The sequence below is a fragment of the Pleurodeles waltl genome, chromosome 4_1, assembly GCF_031143425.1.
Source record: "Pleurodeles waltl isolate 20211129_DDA chromosome 4_1, aPleWal1.hap1.20221129, whole genome shotgun sequence".
NCBI classification, from domain to species: domain Eukaryota; kingdom Metazoa; phylum Chordata; class Amphibia; order Caudata; family Salamandridae; genus Pleurodeles; species Pleurodeles waltl.
Window position 1 is genome coordinate 211,910,681 of NC_090442.1, and position 20,861 is coordinate 211,931,541.

The 20,861-nt window shown below is 46.2% G+C and overlaps 1 protein-coding gene across 2 annotated transcripts in view; it reads left to right on the plus strand.

Moving 5' to 3' along the window:
• The window catches only part of FKBP4 (FKBP prolyl isomerase 4), a 195,798-nt gene that overhangs the window by 121,417 nt on the left and 53,520 nt on the right, over positions 1-20,861 (plus strand). For both annotated transcript variants that reach the window (XM_069228152.1, XM_069228153.1), the window contains one exon: positions 1,678-1,863. In XM_069228152.1, the coding sequence (XP_069084253.1) occupies positions 1,678-1,863 (186 nt within the window). The remainder of the gene's footprint in view (positions 1-1,677; positions 1,864-20,861) is intronic.

Here is a 20,861-nt window from a genome sequence, read left to right on the forward strand (position 1 = left end):
TTTGTCTTTTGCTCTGTCTCTAGTGCAGAAAGGTTGTGCAGTGGCTACCATTAAAGGTTATTTGTCTGCCCTGTCAGCCTTTATCTGTCTTCCAGACCAACCATCGTTATTTAAGTCCCCTATTGTTCTCAGATTCTTGAAAGGTCTTCTAAATAAATATCCTCCAAAACCATTCGTTATGCCTCTATGGGATTTGTCCTTGGTCCTCACTTTCCTTATGGGGTCCCCTTTTGAGCCTATGCATTCTTGCCCCTTAAGGTATTTGGTTATTAAAACAGTCTTCCTGGTGGCTATAACATCTGCAAGGAGAGTGAGTGAGTTGCAAGCCTTATCGGTAAAACCCCCTTATACAACTTTTTATGGGGATAAGGTGGTGTTGAGGACCAAGGCTGCTTTCCTCCCGAAGGTTGTTTCACCCTTCCATTTGGCCCAGACAATTACTTTGTCCACGTTCTATCCTCCGCCTCATCCTTCAAAGGAGGAAGAGAGACTACATCGATTGGACCCAAAGAGGGCGTTAAGCTTCTACATTGATAAAACGAAGGACTTCAGGCTGGAGGATCAGCTGTTCATCGGATACGTGGGCAAGAGGAGAGGAAAGGCAGTCCACAAGAGAACACTCTCCAGGTGGGTTGTTCTTTGCATTAAAATCTGTTACTCTTTGGCAAAGAAGGATCCTCCTGATGGCATTAGAGCTCATTCCACCAGAGCTAAGTCGGCCACTTCGGCCTTGGCCAGGGGTGTTCCTGTGGTCGACATCTGCAAGGCCGCAATTTGGTCGTCCCTTCACACTTTTGCGAAACATTACTGTTTGGACTCTGAGGTCAGAAGGGACGGCCATTTTGCACGGTCAGTGCTGCAGGATTTCTTGGTTTGACCATTTCGGCACCCACCACCGGGAGTGGTACTGCTTTGGGACTCTATTCATTAGGTGAGGAATCCACAGGTAGTTGTATCCATCAGAAGAACGAGTTACTTACCTTCAGTAACGACTTTTCTGGTGGATACATTAGCTACCTGTGGATTCCTCACGGTCCCACCCGCCTCCCCGTTGCCTTTCTGGTTTTACCAAGTAATCCTTGAGTGCGCTCCTCTTGGTCTTCAAGGTTGCAATAGATGTTGTATATATGGATACTTGTATATATTTATATGTGTATATATATGTATATATCTTTGTGTATATACATGATTTGCATATATTTGTTGTTTAAAAAAAAAAAAAAGTTATATTAAATCTACAGCCATTTTATTGCAATGTTGTGTATTTTACAGTGTTATGGGATGTTGCCTTGCTCTTTCATTGCATTGGGTTGTTGTTCTCATGCACGTAAAAAATGTTGGTACTGACGTCGGCACGTCGGCGAGGACCTCTTATTGCCTGTATGACGTCAGACGGCGTCGCGTGGGCTAGAGTGACGTCCTCGTCGACGTGCAGAGACTAGGAAGAAGATTTCCATCGAATGCTGGTGCCATGGGAGTATTCATTAGGTGAGGAATCCACAGGTAGCTCACCAGAAAAGTCGTTACCGAAGGTAAGTAACTCGTTCTTCTTCACAATAACGTATTATGCACATTTGTGATTTTATTAGGTTACATACAGACTTGCACGTTTTGAATACAATAAAAACATTGTCTACCGAACGATGTTTCTAATGGAAGTTCAATTTTGATGTACAGGAGGGGAAATACAAACAGGCTTCTCTGCAATATAAGAAGATAGTATCCTGGCTAGAGAACGAATCTGGTCTTACTGGAGAGAATGAAGCAAATGCCAAAGCCCTGACTCTGGCTGCCTTCCTCAACCTGGCCATGTGTTTCTTGAAATCGAAGGAATATTTGCAAGCTTTGGAAAACTGCAACAAGGTACAATGTTTATGTATAGGCTCTGCCTGGGTCATGCTTTGATAGTGAAAAATTTGCTTTTTAAGATCTTGCCTATACGACTCTCGTAATGCATTACTAAATGGATAATGAGCATGGTCTTTTTTAGTAATTTTCTAGGTGTGACGTGACATGGAGATTGTGCAAGCATATTTTTTTGTTGTATTTATTAACAGGAGTATACTTCTTAAATAAGCAACACAACAGTAAATGGCTGTAATACATGTACTTTGTTTTGATATTTTGCTATAATGCAGTGATGTTTGATGGAGAATGGTCTAGATTACAACGAATATGTTGTAATGGAATTTTGTATATCACTCGCTAATCACATGCGAGGGTCTCTAGACGATGTGTAGGTGCAGAGGCTCAGAAGCATCAGACGGAGAGCCAGATCTTCAGTTTCTTGCGGAAAGTTAAGTGTAGTGGCTGTTCTGATGTCCTGGGAGAGGGCATTCCAGGTAAGAGATTGATCAGCCTCCTGCTCTGCTTCAGTGAATGGGGGGGGAATGTGTGAGAGTGACAGCGATGCCGTTTGAAGTTTACGTGTTCTTTCTGGTGTAGAGCTTTGTTGGCAAGGGTGAGTATGTTGAAGTGTCAATGTTTCTGGATGGGGGGGAGGGGGCAGTGGAGTTACCTCAAGTGAGGTGTGGTGGGGAAGGTTCAGAACAAGACTTGCTGTAGTGTTTTGGATGGTTTGGAGCTTGCTCTTGAGATGGACAGGTATTCTGTAGTAGATGGCATTGCTGTCGTCTAACCTGCTCATGATCAGGGCGTGGGTGACAGTCTTTCTGGTGTTCAGGGGTGGCAATTTGAACATTTTCCTGAGTATACGTAGGTTTTAAAGCAGTCAGGTGTGGCAGCATTAATTTTGGGTCTCGTGGAGAGTTCAGTGTCCAGGATGACATGCAAGTTACAAGCCTAGTCGGTGGGGATCGGGGTGGGTCCCAGGTTAGTGGGCCTCTAGATGACGTCCCAGGGGAAATTAGTGGTTCCGAAAATCAGGACTTCTATTTTCTCAGCGTTGAGTTTCAGGTGCACATCCAGGTAGCGACTTGAGTCATACAGTGTTTGAAGTTGTTTTTGGTGGGGTCTTCTGAGAGCCACAGGATGAGTTGTGTCATCAGTTTACAACATGATGCTGAGTCCATGGGAGCAGTTGACCTTTGCCAGGGGCCCAAGGTAGATGTTAAGAGGGTGGGACTGGGTGATGACCCTTATGGGACTCCGCAGATGACATATTTTGGTTCAGAGGTGAAAGTCGTCAGACTGATCCGTTGCGTCCTTCTAGACCGGATGGAGTGCATCCATTGGTGGGTTGGTCCTTGAATTCCTGCATTGTGGAGTCTGGTGATTAGTGTGTTGTGGGAGACTGTCTCAGTTTTTCTCCATACATTGACCTGTGAGGAAAGTTAGAATTAACCCTGCAGGATTTCAAGCATATGTCCTGCAGTTTACATGTACATCTTCAAGAATTTGTAAAACTCTGCTCTATTGCAAGGTTTTACGTCTTGGCAGCCACATTACATTTATATGATTAACACTTGTTTTAGGCAGTTAAGCAAGTCTGCTGCTTAAGCCATAATACATTCTTATATTAGGATTCATTGAGGTGGCCAATTAGATTTGTAGTCTTCCTTACAATAAGGTTGTGGACAGCTTAGCTTTAAATTTAAGTTGATTAAATTATTTTGCAGCCTCAATCATCTTCTAGGTTCACATGCTGTGTAATATTTCACCATTTAGTGTTTGATCCTGGAAGTGTTTGCAACTATTAGTTTTCAGTATGGACATTGGCCAGAGCAAAGCCATAGGACTCTTCAACGCTAACTATAAACTGCCCATAATGTCCCAAAATATGACCTCAATTTGTAATTTTTTTTGTTTGTTTTTTGCCAAAGGTTTTAGAGGTGTAGTAGGAAGCTCTCAAAGGCGAAAGATGTCACGTTGTTATTTTGGATTACCAAGAAGTAGAGGAAAGATACTAAATAGTATAGGCAAAAACCTGTTTTCGTCTATGTTTGAGAATGTATTTAATTGTATTTGTTTACTGGAGTTCTCTTAACTCCATTTTATAGCTTGAACTGCAATCTGTGTATTTTGTTTCCAACAACAATTGCTAAAATACACACTTCGGACAAGAGACTCATGCCAACTGAGCATGACATAGGGTTGGCTTCAGAGGAGGCACAAAAGGTGCATAAGCAAGAATTTGTCCTCCGGGAAGTGTGTGTGTGTGTATGTATATGTATGTGTGTGTATGTGTGTGTGTATATATATATATATATATATATATATATATATATATATATGTGTGTGTATTTTTTTTGTTTTTGTTTGTGTGCATTATTTAATTTTTTGGTATGGCGGCAGGATTCTATTCCTGGAATGAAAGTTGCCACCAAAGATTTAACAACAAAAAAAATATGCAAACATGAAGCCTTATGTAAAAGTTAGGGATACACATGTGGTATTATATTAGCAACTTTTCAGAAGTCCAGAAAGGGAAGAGGAAACTCCTGTGAAGGTTTAGGAGGGAAAAGTGGAGAAAATAGAATGAAATTAAGGGAGACTCACCAGTGGAGGATTTAAAATCTTACCCTACGAAGCATCCTCATCAGATAATCATAGTGTAGTGAAAAGAGCAGCCATTTTGATGTCCGAATAGAGGCAGAGCAGCAAGAATCATGCTTTTTATTGGTGACACTTAGCACAGTGCCAAAAAGAAATTCTTTACTTGCTGCCTGTCACTTCAATACAAAACTCCAGTCACAAGAAGGGGGCCTCTATGGCCTTCCTTGGCAACATTCCCTATGCGGACACACTTAAGGCAGCTACTTGGTCCACTGCTCACGTTTTCATTAGGCATTATTGTGTGGACTTAGCACGCAAGCAAGCAAACACTGGGCTAACTGTTCCACTGACTCCTTTTTTAATTCTTGTGTAACATCCTCTAGCCACTAGTGGGGAATGCTTTACAGTCTGCAGAGCATGTGTATCTACTGCTACACATGCAATGAACAAAATGTTACCCTGTAAGCATCTGTTGGTGGCATGTAGTGATGTAGAATCGCTTGCAGCCTTCCACTTCCCTGGAAAGCACTGATTGTTGCAGATGCATTTCCTCTTCTTTTTGCCTGGTCATCCAGCTTTTCTTTACTGTGTTCCACCTTTGTCCTTACCCGCCGGGCGGAAAACAGTCCAACAATGGAGTAGGTGCCCTTGTGCTTTGCTGGTTATAGGGAGAGTCACTATACCTCGTGATTTGAAAGACTTCTTGAGAGAAACAAGTTGCACATGTCCAAGCCTGACACTTCTTGGTAGGAGTATACAGAGTGTGTGAATCTACAGCACTACATACCACAAACAGATGCTTACAGGTTAACTAACATATTCCTTTTTGTCTGTGTGCCTTGCTCTCTAACATCATCTGGCTCTTAAGTCTGTACTCACATTTCCTTTGGAACACGGTGACCTGAATTTTGCCAGGTGTCCTAGAAGACCTGCATGTGTCCCTCACTCTAGGCTATTCGGGATGGACATGATGTAGCAAAGCTTGTCATCCGCAGTGGTTTGGACACCACCACCTTGCTCGACAACCTCCACCTCAAACAGCTCATCACAACACCAACCCACTCTGCAGGACACACACTCAACACTTTTTTTTCCGCCAGCAATCACTTCTCTTTCAGCAAGACCACTGAGCTACACTGGACAGACCACCGTTGTTGCATCCACTTCTCCTTCAAGAAACCCACAATACACCACCACCCACAACGGATCCCCCACTGCAGTTGGAACAAGGTCACCGAAGACCAACTTATTGCGACCCTCTCTGAGCCCACCCACCAACACCACCGACACTGATGCAGCTGCCCCCAACTTCAGGCAGTGGGTCAACACCTGTGCCAATACTCTTGACCCCCCCCCCCCCATCAGGAATCCCTCCAACAGACGCACCGACAGAAAGGCCTTCTGGTTTACTGGAGACCACCACGAATCTAAGCAAAGCTCGAAAGAAAGTGGCGCTAAGATCAGACTCTGGACAACCTCACAGCCTTCAAAAACGCCATCCAGACACCACCAACTCATCCGAGCCGCCAAGAGAACCGCTTTCAAAGACCGAATCAACACGCACACAGCGACAAGGAGCTCTTCAACGCTGTGAAGGAACGCTCCAACGACATCTCGCCGTCCCAAGACCTCTGCGATTCTCTAGCCTCCTACTTCCACCGCAAGGTTGCAGACATCCACGACCCCTCCCCCCCCACCGAACCTGCCCTCATTGCCAACACAGACAACATCAGAACCATACTGGACAGTGGCGAAACCGTGGCCTCATCCTCCTGGACCTCCTGCTGGAGTCTGCAACAGAGCCGTGGACTGAGTCACCCCCTTTCTCATCAGCAGAACCCAGAGAGTCCACCTCCTCCCATTCCGCTCAGAGGCCACCAAAATCATCTGTGGCGTACCCCAGGGTTTGTCCCTCAGCCTGACCCTCTTCAACGTCTACATGGCCCCGCTCGCTAACATTGCCCGATACCTCAACATCATCTCATACGCCGACACCCAGCTGATCCTCTCTCTCCCCAAGGACTCCACCAAGACCAACCTCCACGAAGGAATGAAGGCCATCACCGAATGCATGAAGAGCAGCTACCTCAAACTCCATTCCGACTAGACGGAAGTCCTCATCATAGGCTCCACCCCCTTCGCATGGGATGACTCCTGGTGGCCTGCCACTCTCGGAACCGCTCTGACTCCCAGCGACCACGCACGCAACCTAGGATTCATCTTGGAGTCCTCACTACCCATGACCCAGCAAGTCAATGGCATCTCCTCCTCCTGCTTCAACACCCTCCGCATGCTCCGAAAGATTTACAAATGGATACCCACCGAAACCAGAACAGTCACCCAAGCCCTCGTAAGCAGCAAACTGGATTACGGCAATGCCCTCTACGCAGGAACCACGGCCAAACTCCAGAAGAGGCTGCAACGCATCCAGAACACCTCCGCACTCCTCATCCTGGACATCCCCCTCCACTGCCACATCAGACCACCTGAAAAACCTGCACTGGCTCACAGTCTACAAGAGAATCCCCCTCAAACTCCTCACCCACGCTCACAAAGTACTGCACAACACTGGACCAGACTACCTCAACAGACGACTCTCCTTCTACACCCCGACCCGCCACCAGCACCTTGAGACCCTGACGGGTGAGTAGTGAGCTTTACAGAATTCCTGATTGATTGATTGACACAACCGACTGCTTAGCTTGAAGAACTGAAACCATCATTGCAATTCATACATTTTACCATAAATTGCAGTTGTTTCAATAAATGTATTGTAAACTTTCCTGCATCTCCTTCGTTGACTTTGTGTGTATGAGACTTACTTCTAAAGAGCGAAAGGTACCTTCCGTTCCACCAAGACTCCCCTGAAAAGTCCCATCTGTAGTCCATGCGTAAGGCTGCCAGTATTCACCTTTACTGGCTGGGTTTTGGTGAGGTACTGCTTCTGAGCCGGGGTGGGGGGTTGGGTGGACAGTTGCAACTTGTTCTAGGAGTGACTCAGTCATCTACAAACAGAAGTGCTGTCATCCCTAAAAAAAAAAAAAGAAAAAAAGGTCTTGCTAAGGAGTGAGAGTCCAACTACAACACCACCTGGCAGTTCCAACAATAATTTTGGTGCCTCCCTGGCTGTGGTGCAGGTTTTCAGTTCTGCCAACACCAGACCCTACCACCAGCTCAGCAGGCCTTGCAGCCTTTTTGTAGCCAAGGATACAGCTCAAAGACAACGCCTAGGTCATCTGAGACAACTTGGTGGCCCACAGAAGCAGGCTGCAGGTGTGGACTGTGGGGGTGGGGGGGAGACGACAGTCCGTCCAGTCCAGTCCAGCCTAACCAACAAATGAGCTTAGATCTCAAAAGCCAGGGGATGTAGGAACACCAGTGGTCCTCTTTGCCACAGTCTGGGGCTTCCCGGTGCAGTGGACTGTCTGGATCTCAGTCACTGGAGGAGGCTGCAGTGAAGGGAGGGGGTCTTCAGAAAGAGGCTGCAGATGCCATCGGGAAGTCTACAGTGGTCGAACTCAAAGTATTCTCTTCAACTCGAGGTAGGTGGCCCGGGTGCAGTGGTGATGTCTGGCGTTGGGTTTTTGGTAGTCCTAGTCCTCACAGTTCTTTGTTGGGTCGCTTGCAGCTCCTCTGCTGTAAGGGAGTTCTTGGTGATTTGCGAAGCACTAGCAGCTCTCCCAGTTACCTGGAGGCTATAGTGGCAGGACAGTTCAGTTGCTCTTTGAGGGTCGGATGCAGCAGGCAGGATAGCAGGGTTTGCGGCAGGTCAGTCATCGTCCTCTGTTCCCAGGTTCAGCAGTCTTCTTGTCCACTCCTTTGTTATCTAGCAAAGATCTGAGGACTTGATATCAGGGTGTCCCTTAAATACTTAAGGGGATGCCAAAGGGAGTGAAAGGTTGTAGCCTTACCATTGGGGTCACTGCACCCCCTACATGGCCAGTTCCTGTGCGAAATGGGCATTACCCTCTCCAGAGTTCCTAAATTCCACTGCAAGCAAGATGGTGGAATTTCCTAAGTCGTGTCCAGTTCAGGCTGGTCACCGTAGGGGGGTTCCCAGTCTGGAAATGTCACTCCTCCTGCATAGCTAATTTTCCTGCCGGTCTGGGAAGCAGATGGGCCCTGGGGCAAGGGAGTTGACATCTGCCTCTGAGAAAGGCCAGATCTGCATACCAACGGTGGTGGGTTTCTTTGAAGCTCCCTACCTTGGGATGCAGGTCATCCTGTGGGAAGGGGTGTTCCACGCTCCTGCCCGGCAGGCTTTTGTTTCTGATCCCTGGAGAGTGAAGGCTCTCATTGGGGGGAAGAGAGGGGCTAGATGCTCATCTGTTGGTGGCAGACTGGCCAGAACTGGTCAGTGAGGTCACCAGCTTGTTGGTAAGTTTCCAGGGGGCATCTCTAATGTGCCCTCTGAGTGCCTGCATTAATACATCCATCACTAGAATCAGTGTGAGGATTTATTAATAAGAGATGTTTGATACCAAACATCACTATTTGCAGTGAAGCCATTATGCTGTGGGGAAACTCGTATTGACCAGTGTCCAGTACATGTATTTAAAATGGCTTCACTGCACACTATGTCCAAGAATCGACAAAGACATAGTAGGGGCATATCTGCTCTTGTAGATCACTGTAATACACCTTAGGGCTGTCAGGGCTTAGGGCTGTCAGGCGTGCTGTAGGGATGAATTACAAACATTACATGCAGTGTTTAGGAGACCTGGCACACAGTATTTATGCCATGTTGTGTTTTCACTTTGGGGAAGAACCTGCAGTGGCATTCTGACATGAGGTCGGTGCTGGGTCCCTTAGAGTGGGACAAGTTGTGCTGCAACGCTCTTCGGTACCCATGCCCTAGGTGCCAGTGGGACCATATACTAGAGACTTACAGAGGTGCTAAAGGGCCTGGTCACTTGGGGATCAGGTGGCCAGGTGTCTTGTTCAGGGAAAGGAACACTCGTGCTAGAGCTACTGGGTGGTAGCCACATATAGGCCAGTTTGAAATTATTGGTGGAGTAAACGCTAATCATAACTTGCTCTCTCCGCTGCAGTGTCATGAGTCAATCTGGTATCTCTTCCTGAGGGGGGGGAAATCCTGTTGCAGAAGCAGTTTTCCAGAAATAGTGTCTCATTATGCTGGTAATCCTTAAGGGTGTGCCTAGAGCTCCACACATGGGAAGGAGACTTGAGCCATCTTGGATTCAGGAAGAGAAGGGTACTTTGGTATTGTTTCTGGCCAGTCCCTCAGGCTGGGATGTGAAGTGGGAAGGGTAGAGTCATGGGAATTATTGCTGTGTTGGCTAAGTTCTCTCCTCCCTCAAACACAAAGGTGTCATAATAGTGGCATCCCAGGCAAAAAGTCCTCGGGTCCATTCTGGACTGGAAAGCAGAGAGAAGATGGACTGCTCTACTGTTCCCTGGGCCCAGCAAAGAGTCTGCCTCAAAGATTAAGATGCACTTTCTGAACTCGATGGACTTACAAAGAAGACTGTGCCCACTTGTGAAAAACTACTCCAATTGTGCCAGAACAGATCTGACTCGAAGGGCTGGGTGGCTATCCTGTTAAGCATCACAACTGCAAAAGCTGAGGAGGCCTGCACCATATAGCCCTGCTGCGCATTATCACCTGCTTGCTGCTGGTTTCTGAGGTGCATCTTGGGAGTCTTGACCTACAACAAGTGCCCCTTAGGTTGTAGGACCTGTGACTGAGCCAAAGTGGACCCTGGGCCTCCTAGAAGAAAGATTTACTTACTTGCAGGTAACCTCTGAAACCAGGAGACCACTTGACTAGTTGAGAATGGGCCTACTCTGGATCCCCAGTGATGTGTTGTGCGTCCTGAGGCTGGAGCAGACCCCTGATGGCTTCTTACCCAAAGCTGCTTCCACAGGACTGGCACACAAAGTGCCCGTCCTTGATATTTCTAAGTTGGCTATGTGGGCATTGGTACATATGTTAAAGCATTACTGCTTCTGTCTGTTGAGAGGGGCGTTTTGTCTGCTTGGTCCTGCAAAAGTTATTTCTTCGATCCAGTTTAGACCCAAGGGGCTACCACGTTCCCTCCCTCCCAGTGACCAATTCCTGGGAAGTGTGGCAGACCCACCACCAACTGTGGACCGCTATGGTATCACTTCACAAGGTGAGAAGTTTTATCAGAAGAACAATTTATTTACTTACAGTAACTATCTGTCTGGTGGATACTTTAGCCGGAGAGTCCTCACTGACCCTCCCACCTCTCCTGTCTGTGAATTGTACTGGTCTTTTTCCATCTTAAAACTTCCCAATTTAGATATTTGCACACTGGTCATGACAATTGGGTGATAGGCTCTGTCTGATGGTGCAGACAGGTTAAGAAAGTGGCGACAACACGCATGGGTGGCACTTATATGTAGCTCCACTCAACACTTACCTAGCGAAACTGCATTGTCACAGAGCCGCAGTGCACCACCTACCAGCACACAGGAATATTGCTTTGAAGTTTACGGATCCAGTCCGACGCCTGGGAAATATGCACAAAGCGAGGAATCTGATGTTAGATATAGTATACACCTGAAAGATAGTCACTGAAGGTAAGTATTTTGTTCTTCATTGCACAGGTCACCAGTGACTGCCTGATCCGTTGCGGCTTCAGGATGTTCCCTAGATTTCACTTCAAGCCTTCTTTGACAGGTAGCTCTTTGAAGCAGGCTGTTTTCAAGGACAAACCATCTTGCAGGAGACAAAGCACTGTAAGAGAGATTTGTCCACTTCGATGTCTTTTCAGTTCCGTTTGGCATCTCCTGTCTGCAGGAAAGTAGCTTCTTTCTTGCATGGTTACCCCCACTTTTTGGCCTGTTTGTCAGTGTGTTCGGCTGCATTCACTGGGATCCTGCTAACCAGGACCTCAGTGATTATGCTCTCTCCCTACTAACTTGGTAACTGTACCTTTTTCTCCACACAATTGGAATACTGGTACCCCCGTGCAAGTCCCTAGTACATGGTACCCAAGTACCCAGGGCATTAGGGTACCAGCGGACCCTATGGGCTGCAGCAGATACTCTGCCAACCATAGGGAGCCCCTGCCACGGGTTCTGCAGGCCTGCCATTGCACTCTGCGTGAGATGAGTGCATTTACCCATTTTCACTACCGGTCACGCCTATTGTAGGCCCTCTCAGCCCAGAGGGCAGAGTGCAGGTACCTGTGTCTGAGGGCACCCCTGCACTAGCAGAGGTGCCCCCACAAACTCCAGATCTATTCTCCTTGACTTTGTGCGTGTGGGGACACCATTTTATGTGTCTACTGGACATACGTCACTACCTATGTCCAGCTTCATAATGGTAACTCCGAACCTGGGCATGTTTGGTATCAAACATGTCTGAATCATACCCCATTACTGTTGCAAGTATTGGAAGTATGATTCCATGCACTCTAGTGGCTCCTTAGAGGACCCCCACCCTTGCTATCACCAGTCTTACAGGGTTTTCCAGGCAGCCCCAGCTGCTACCACACCTCACAGGTCTCTGCCCTCCCGCTGCTTGATCTGATCAAGCAAACGATTTCCTTTGGGAGAGGAAGGTAAAACCCTCTCCCTTTGGAAATGGGTGTGATGGGCTTGGGATACAAGCCACTGGTATGCTTTGAAGGGCACATTTGGTGCCCTGTGTGCATAAACTAGTCCACACCGGTTCAGGGACCCCCAGTCCCCTGCTCTGGCACAAAATTTGACAATGGAATGGGGAGTGATCACTCCCCTGTCCATCACCACCCCAGAGGTGGTGCTCAACTCCTCCAGAGGGTCCTTGGGTTCTGCCATCTTGCTTCCAAGATTTGCAGGGAACTCTGTTAGCATCTGAGTGGCCAGCCAGGCAGGTGACGTCCGAACCCCCTTCTGATAGGTACTTACCTGGCTAGGTGACTGTGAGGAAATGCCTCCTTGGCATAGTTACCCCCTAACGTTTTGCCTTTGCTGATGCTAAGTTATGATTTGAAAGTGTGCTGGGACCCTGCTAACCAGGCCCCAGCACCAGTGTTCTTTCCCTAAACTGTACCTTTGTCTCCACAATTGGCACAACCCTGGCACTCAGGTAAGTCCCTTGTAACTGGTACCCCTGGCACCAAGGGCCCTGATGCCAGGGTAGGTCTCTAACGGTTGCAGCATGTCTTATGCCACCCTGGGGACCCCTCACTCAGCACATGCACAGTGCTTCACAGCTTGTGTGTGCTGGTGGGGAGAAAATGACTAAGTCGACATAGCACTCCCCTCAGACTGCCATGCCAACCCCACACTGCATGTGGCATAGTTAAGTCACCCCTCTAGCAGGCCTCACAGCCCGAAGGCAGGGTGCACTATGCCACAGGTGAGGGCATATGTGCATGAGCACTATGCCCCTACAGTGTCTAAGAAAAACCTTAGACATTGTAAGTGCAGGGTAGCCATAAGAGTATATGGTCTGGGAGTTTGTCAAACACGAACTCCACAGTTCCATAATGGCTACACTGAAATCTGGGAAGCTTGGTATTAAACTTCTCAGCATAATAAATGCACACTGATGCTAGTGTGGAATTTATTGTAAAATGCAACCAGAGGGCATCTTAGAGATGCCCCCTGAATACCAATCTGACTACGAATGTTAGGCTGACCAGTTCCTGCCACAAACCAGACAAGTTGCTGGCCACATGGGGAGAGTGCCTTTGTCCCTTTTGTGGTCGGGAACAAAGCCTGTAGTGGGTGGAGGTGCTTCTCACCTCCCCCTGCAGGAACTGTAACACTTGGCGGTGAGCCTCAAAGGCTCTAAATATTCCCATATTTAGACAACTGGTTTTTATTAGCGAACACTCAACAACAGTGTCTTCACATGCAATACGTCATAGAAACTCTACACAAACTAGGGTTCTCTATAAATTACCAGAAATCAAATCTGCAACCATCCCAAATAACACAATACTTGGGAGCAACACTCAACACACAAAGAGCAATTGCCACTCCAAGTCCACAAAGGGTCCAAGCGTTCCAAAATGTAACATTAAGCATACAGTCAAACCAACACTACTCAGTAAGGTTTGTAATGAAACTTCTAGGCATGATGTCTTCATGCATAGCCATTGTCCCAAATGCAAGATTACACATGAGGCCCTTACAACAGTGCCTAGCAAAACAATGGACACAAGCACAGGGTCAACTTCAAGATCTAGTGTTGATAGACCGCCAAACACACTTCTCGCTTCAATGGTGGAACCCTATAAATTTAAACGGAGGGCGGCCATTCCAAGACCCTGTGCCTCCAGCTGTTATCACAACAGATGCTTCCATGATGGGGTGGGGGGCACACATCAACAAGCACAGCATACAGGGTCAATGGGACAATCAGCAAAAACAACTTCACATAAATCATTTGGGACTACTAGCGGTGTTTCTAGCATTAAAAGCATTTCAACCACTGGTAGCCCACAAACACATCCTTGTCAAAACCGACAACATGACAACAATGTATCTCAACAAACAGGGGGGGGCACTCGTCACAACTGTCTCTCTTAGCACAAAGGATTTGGCATTGGGCAATTCACAATCACATTCGCCCGATAGCACAATACATACCAGGCATTCAGAATCAGTTAGCCGACAATCTCAGTCGAGATCACCAGAAACTCACGAATGGGAAATTCATCCCCAGATCCTACAGGATCACTTCCTCTGCCGGGGAACACCAAACATAGACCTATTCGCAACAAAAGAAAATGCAAAATGCCAAAACTTCGCGTCCAGGTACCCACACCCTCAATCCAAGGGCAATGCACTATGGATCAGTTGGCCAGATATATTTGCTTACGCTTTTCCCCCTCTCCCACTCATTCCTTATCTGGTCAAAAAACGAAGTCAAAACAAACTCAGACTAATACTCATAGCACCAACCTGGGCTCGCCAACTGTGGTACACAACACTGTTGGACTTATCAGTAGTACCCCACATCAAATTACCAAGCATACCAGATCTGTTAACACAATACAAACAACAGGTCAAACACCCGAATCCAGCATCGCTCAATCTAGCAATCTGGCTCCTGAAGTCTTAGAATTCGGACATTTAAATCTTACACAATAGTGTATGGAGGTCATTAAACAAGCGAGAAAACCAACAAGAAGACATTGTTACGCAAACAAATGGAAAAGATTTGTTTGCTACTGCCACACTAATCAGATTCAACCACTACATGCCTCCACAAAGGACATCGTAAGCTACTTATTACACTTACAAAAGTCTAATCTAGCATTCTCTTCCATTAAAATACATCTCACTGCAATATCTGCCTATCTGCACATTACACATACAACATCGCTTTTTAGAATCCCAGTCATTAAAGCATTTATGGAGAGACTAAAAAGAATCATACCCCCAAGAACACCACCAGTACCATCGTGGAACCTTAATATTGTATTAACACGACTCATGGGCCCACCATTCGAACCCATCCATTCTTGTGAAATGCAATATCTGACTTGGAAAGTAGCCTTAGAAGAGTAAGTGAGAAACAAGCATTTACTATTCAAGAACCCTTTGTACAAATACATAAACATAAAGTGGTTCTCCGAACAAATCCGAAATTCTTACCAAAGGTCATATCACCATTCCACTTAAACCAAACTGTGGAACTCCCAGTCTCCTTTAAGCAACCAGACTCAGTAGCTGAAAGAGCCTTACATAAATTGAATATAAAAAGAGCACTAATGTATTACATTGACAGAACAAAGCAATTTTGTAAAACAAAAGTTGTTTGTAGCCTTCCAAAAACCTCATGCAGGTAATCCTATATCCAAACAAGGCATCGCCAGATGGATAGTTAAATGTATTTGAACTTGCTATATTAAAGCAAAAAGAGAATTGATTATTACACCAAGAGCACATTCCACTAGGAAAAAAGGTGCCACAATGGCTTTTCTTGGTAATTTACCAATGACAGAGGTTTGTAAAGCAGCCACCTGGTCTACGCCTCATACATTCACTAAGCATTACTGTGTAGATGTTTTTAGCAACACAACAAGCCACAATAGGACAGGCTGTACTAAGAACATTATTTCAGACAACTTCAACTCCTACAGGCTGACCACCGCTTTTGGGGAGATTACTGCTTTTTAGTCTATGCACAGCATGTGTATCTGCAGCTACACATGCCATTGAACGGAAAATGTCACTTACCCAGTGTACATCTGTTCGTGGCATGTTGCGCTGCAGATTCACATGCGCCCTCCCCGGGAGCCTGTAGCCGTTTTAGTTGCATGTAAATTGTAAATATGTAAATAAATATTCCTTTAATACACACTATGTACATACATTTCTACTCCATTGCATGGGCACCTCTCCTACCTCACCCTTTGCGGGGAAAACAATCTAAGATGGAGTCGATGCCCATGCGCTGTGGAGCTAAAAGGGAGGAGCCACTCGGTCCCGTGACTCGAAAAGACTTCTTCGAAGAAAAACAACTTGTAACACTCTGAGCCCAACACTAGATGGCAGGATAATGCACAGCATGTGAATCTGCAGCGCAACATGCCACGAACAGATGTACACTGGGTAAGTGACATTTTCCAGAGATAGATGTGCACATATATATATATATGTGTGTGTATATATATGTTCGATGGCATGTGTAGCTGCAGATACACATGCTTTGCACATCCCGCCATCTAGTGTTGGGCTCGGAGTGTTACAAGTTGTTTTTCTTCGAAGAAGTCTTTCGAGTCACGAGATCGAGGGACTCCTCCCCTTTCGGCTCCATTGCGCATGGGCGTCGACTCCATCTTAGATTGTTTTTTTCCCGCCATCGGGTTTGGACGTTTTCCTTTTCGCTCCGTGTTTCGGGTCGGAAAGTTAGTTAGAATCTCGGAAAAATCGTCGGTATTGTTTGCGTTTGGTATCGGGTTAGTTACAACAGATCGACACCGACTTTTGAAGAGCTCCGGTGGCCCTTTGGGGTTTTTTCGATTCCCCCGTCGGGGCCTGGTCGGCCCGGCCACGTGTCTCTTCAAGGCTGATGGAACGGACCCCATTCCGCTTCTGCCCAAAATGTCACAACAAGTATCCGTATACAGATCAGCATCTGGTCTGTAACTTGTGTCTGTCTCCAGAGCACAAGGAAGATACTTGTGAAGCCTGTCGAGCGTTTCGTTCGAGGAAGACATTAAGAGACCGACGAGCGAGAAGACTGCAGATGGCGTTGGCGCCGACAGGACAAGGGCGTTTCGAGGAGGAAGAAGAAACCTTCTCCATTCAGGAATCGGACTCAGATGAGCTTGATCCCGAAGAAACGCCGAAAACTGTGAGTAAGACGTCGAAACATAAAACTCACGAGAAGACCACAAAAGCCCAGGTGACTCCACCGCCAACAGGCCATGGCGTAACCCGAAAAATAGGTGACCGATCATAGGCACTGAAAAAGGGCACGCTTGTGTCGAAGTCATCCGACTCGGTCAAGATACCGGCACACAACAATCTCTGGCCCGAGACAGCGGCTCCGAGCAGATTCGGCACCGAGACAGTGGCACCGAAATGGGTCGGCCCCGAGACACCACGACGCCGAAAAAAAAGGTTTCCTCGGAGCCCAAAAAGGCGACCGAAAAAGTTTTGATTGGAAACATCCAGCCTCGGAACCGAAAACAGGTTCCTACACAGAGGAACAGGGATTGTCCTCCCAAATGCAAGGACATAAGTTCGGAGAAGTACTTGAATCAATGGAGCCAGACTACACTCAAAGGAGGCTCCACATTCAAAAGGACACAGGAAAGATAAGCAATCTTTACCCCAATTAAGATGAAAAGAAGACTTGCCTTTCAAGAAAAGGACAAGCAGCCACAGGCAAAGGTGGCAAGACAAACCACTCCGCAACCATCTCCACCACTGATGCAATCCCCGACTCATACTGCAATGAGTCAAAATGATCCCGACGCATGGGACCTTTATGATGCTCCGGTATCAGATAACAGCCCAGACTGTTACCCTGCGAGGCCGTCGCCACCTGAAGATAGTACATCCTACACGCAGGTGGTCTCAAGGGCAGCTGCTTTTCATAACGTCACCTTGCATGCAGAACCAATTGAGGATGACTTTTTGTTTAATACACTATCCTCCACTCATAGCCAATACCAAAGCTTACCTATGCTCCCTGGAATGCTAAAACACTCCAAACAAATATTTCAGGATCCTGTAAAAGGCAGGGCCTTAACTCCAAGGGTGGAGAAGAAGTACAAGCCACCGCCAACAGACCCTGTTTATATTACGCAGCAATTAACACCAGACTCTGTGGTTGTCGGGGCAGCTCGCAAGAGAGCAAACTCTCATACCTCGGGAGACGCACCACCTCCAGACAAGGAGAGTCGCAAATTCGACGCTGCGGGGAAAAGGGTTGCAGCACAAGCAGCAAACCAATGGCGCATTGCCAACTCACAAGCACTTCTGGCAAGATACGATAGAGCTCATTGGGACGAAATGCAGCATTTCATAGAACACTTACCCAAAGAGTTCTAGAAAAGGGCACAACAAGTGGTGGAAGAAGGACAAAGTATCTCCAATAATCAGATACGGTCAGCAATGGATGCAGCAGATACGGCTGCAAGGACAGTAAATACTGCAATAACGATAAGGAGACACGCATGGTTGCGTACGTCCGGATTCAAGCCGGAAATACAACAAGCCGTGCTGAATATGCCCTTTAATGAACAGCAGTTGTTTGGTCCGGAGGTGGACACTGCTATTGAGAAACTCAAAAAAGACATTGATACGGCAAAAGCCATGGGCGCACTCTACTCCCCACAGAGCAGAGGCACATTTCGCAAGGCACAATTTAGGGGAGGGTTTCGAGGTCAACCTACAGAAGCCACAACCTCACAAGCAAGGCCCACTTATCGAAGTCAATATCAGCGGGGAAGTTTTCGGGAGCAATATAGAGGGGGACAATTCCAAAAGAATAGAGGGTATTTCCAAAGCCCCAAAACTCCTCAAAACAAGCAGTGACTTCCAAGTCATACATCCCCAACACATAACACCTGTGGGGGGGAGACTAAGCAAATTTTACAAACATTGGGAGGAGATAACAACAGACACTTGGGTACTGGCAATTATCCAGCATGGTTATTGCATAGAATTTCTCAAATTTCCTCCAAACGTCCCACCGAAAACACACAATGTCAAAACAACATATAGATCTTCTAGGACTAGAAGTCCAGGCATTGCTATAGAAAGGAGCAATAGAATTAGTACCAATCCAACAGAAAGGAACAGGAGTTTACTCTGTACTTTCTCATACCCAAAAAGGACAAAACACTAAGACCTATATTAGATCTAAGAACATTAAATATCTACATCAAATCAGACCACTTTCACATGGTGACATTACAAGACGTAATCCCACTGCTCAAACAACAAGACTACACGGCAACACTAGACCTCAAGGATGCATATTTCCATATACCAATACATCCTTCACACAGAAAGTACTTAAGATTTGTATTCCAAAGGGTACACTACCAATTCAAAGTGTTGCCATTCGGAATAACTACTGCGCCAAGAGTCTTTACAAAATGCCTGGCAGTAGTAGCTGCGCATATCAGAAGGCAGCAAATACATGTGTTTCCATACCTAGACGATTGGTTAATCAAAACCAACACACTAAAACGGTGTTCACAACACACAAAGTACGTCATAGAAACCCTACACAAACTAGGTTTCTCAATCAACTACACAGTCACACCTTCAGCCGTGTCAAAAACAGCAATACTTAAGGGCAACAATCGACACAACAAGAGCGATTGCCACGCCAAGTCCACAAAGAGTACAAGCATTTCACAATGTAATACAGGTCATATATCCAAACCAAAGGATACAAGTCAAAATAGTAATGAAACTACTAGGCATGATGTCCTCATGCATAGCCATTGTCCCAAACGAAAGATTGCACATGCGGCCCTTACAACGGTGCCTAGCATCACAATGGTCGCAGGCACAGGGTCAACTTCTAGATCTAGTGTTGATAGACCGCCAAACATACACCTCGCTTCAATGGTGGAACAATATAAATTTAAATCAACGGCGGCCTTTTCAAGACCCAGTGCCTCAATACGTAATAACTACAGATGCCTCCATGATAGGGTGGGGAGCACACCTCAATCAACACAGCATTCAGGGGCAATGGGACTCTCAGCAAAAACAGTTTCACATAAATCACTTAGAACTATTGGCAGTATTTCTAGCGTTAAAAGCATTTCAACCAATAATAAGCCACAAACACATTCTTGTCAAAACAGACAACATGACAACAATATATTTCCTAAACAAACTGGGGGGAACACACTCAACACAGTTGTGTCTCCTGACACAGAAAATATGGCATTGGGCGATACACAACCACATTCGCCTAATAGCACAGTTCATTCCAGGGATTCAGAATCAATTAGCAGACAATCTCTCTCGGGATCACCAACAGATCCACGAATGGGAGATTCATCCCCAAGTACTACACACTTACTTCCAAAATTGGGGAACACCACAAATATACCTGTTTGCAACAAAAGAAAACGCAAAATGCCAAAACTTCGCATCCAGGTACCCACAAGATCAGTCTCTGGGCAATGCGTTATGGATGAGTTGGTCAGGGATATTTGCATACGCTTTTCCACTCCTCCCACTCCTTCCATATCTAGTAAACCAGTTGAGTCAAAACAAACTCAAACTCGTACTCATAGCACCAACTTGGGCAAGACAACCTTGGTACACAACACTACTAGACCTCTCAGTAGTGCCTCATATCAAACTACCAAACAGACCAGATCTGTTAACTCAACACAATCAACAGATCAGACACCCCAATCCAGCATCGCTGAATCTAGCAATCTGGCTCCTGAAGTCTTAGAATTCGGACACTTAGACCTTACACAGGAATGTATGGAAGTCCTAAAACAAGCTAGAAAACCAACCACTAGACATTGCTATGCAAATAAGTGGAAAAGGATTGTTGATTATTGTCATAATAATCAAATTAAAGCCTTACACGCATCTGCTAAAGATATCGTAAGCTACTTACTACATTTGCAAAAGTCAAAACTAGCTTTTTCATCCATTAAGATACATCTTACCGCAATTTCAGCTTACCTGCAAATTACCCACTCAACTTCACTGTTTAGGATACCAGTCATAAAAGCCTTTATGGAAGGCCTAAAAAGAATTATACCACCAAGAACACCACCAGTTCCTTCATGGAACCTCAACATTGTCTTAACGCGACTCATGGGGCCACCTTTTGAACCCATGCACTCATGTGAAATGCAATATTTAACATGGAAAGTTGAATTTCTAATTGCCATCACATCTCTAAGAAGAGTCGGTGAAATCCAAGCATTTACCATACAAGAACCATTTATTCAAATACACAAGCATAAAGTAGT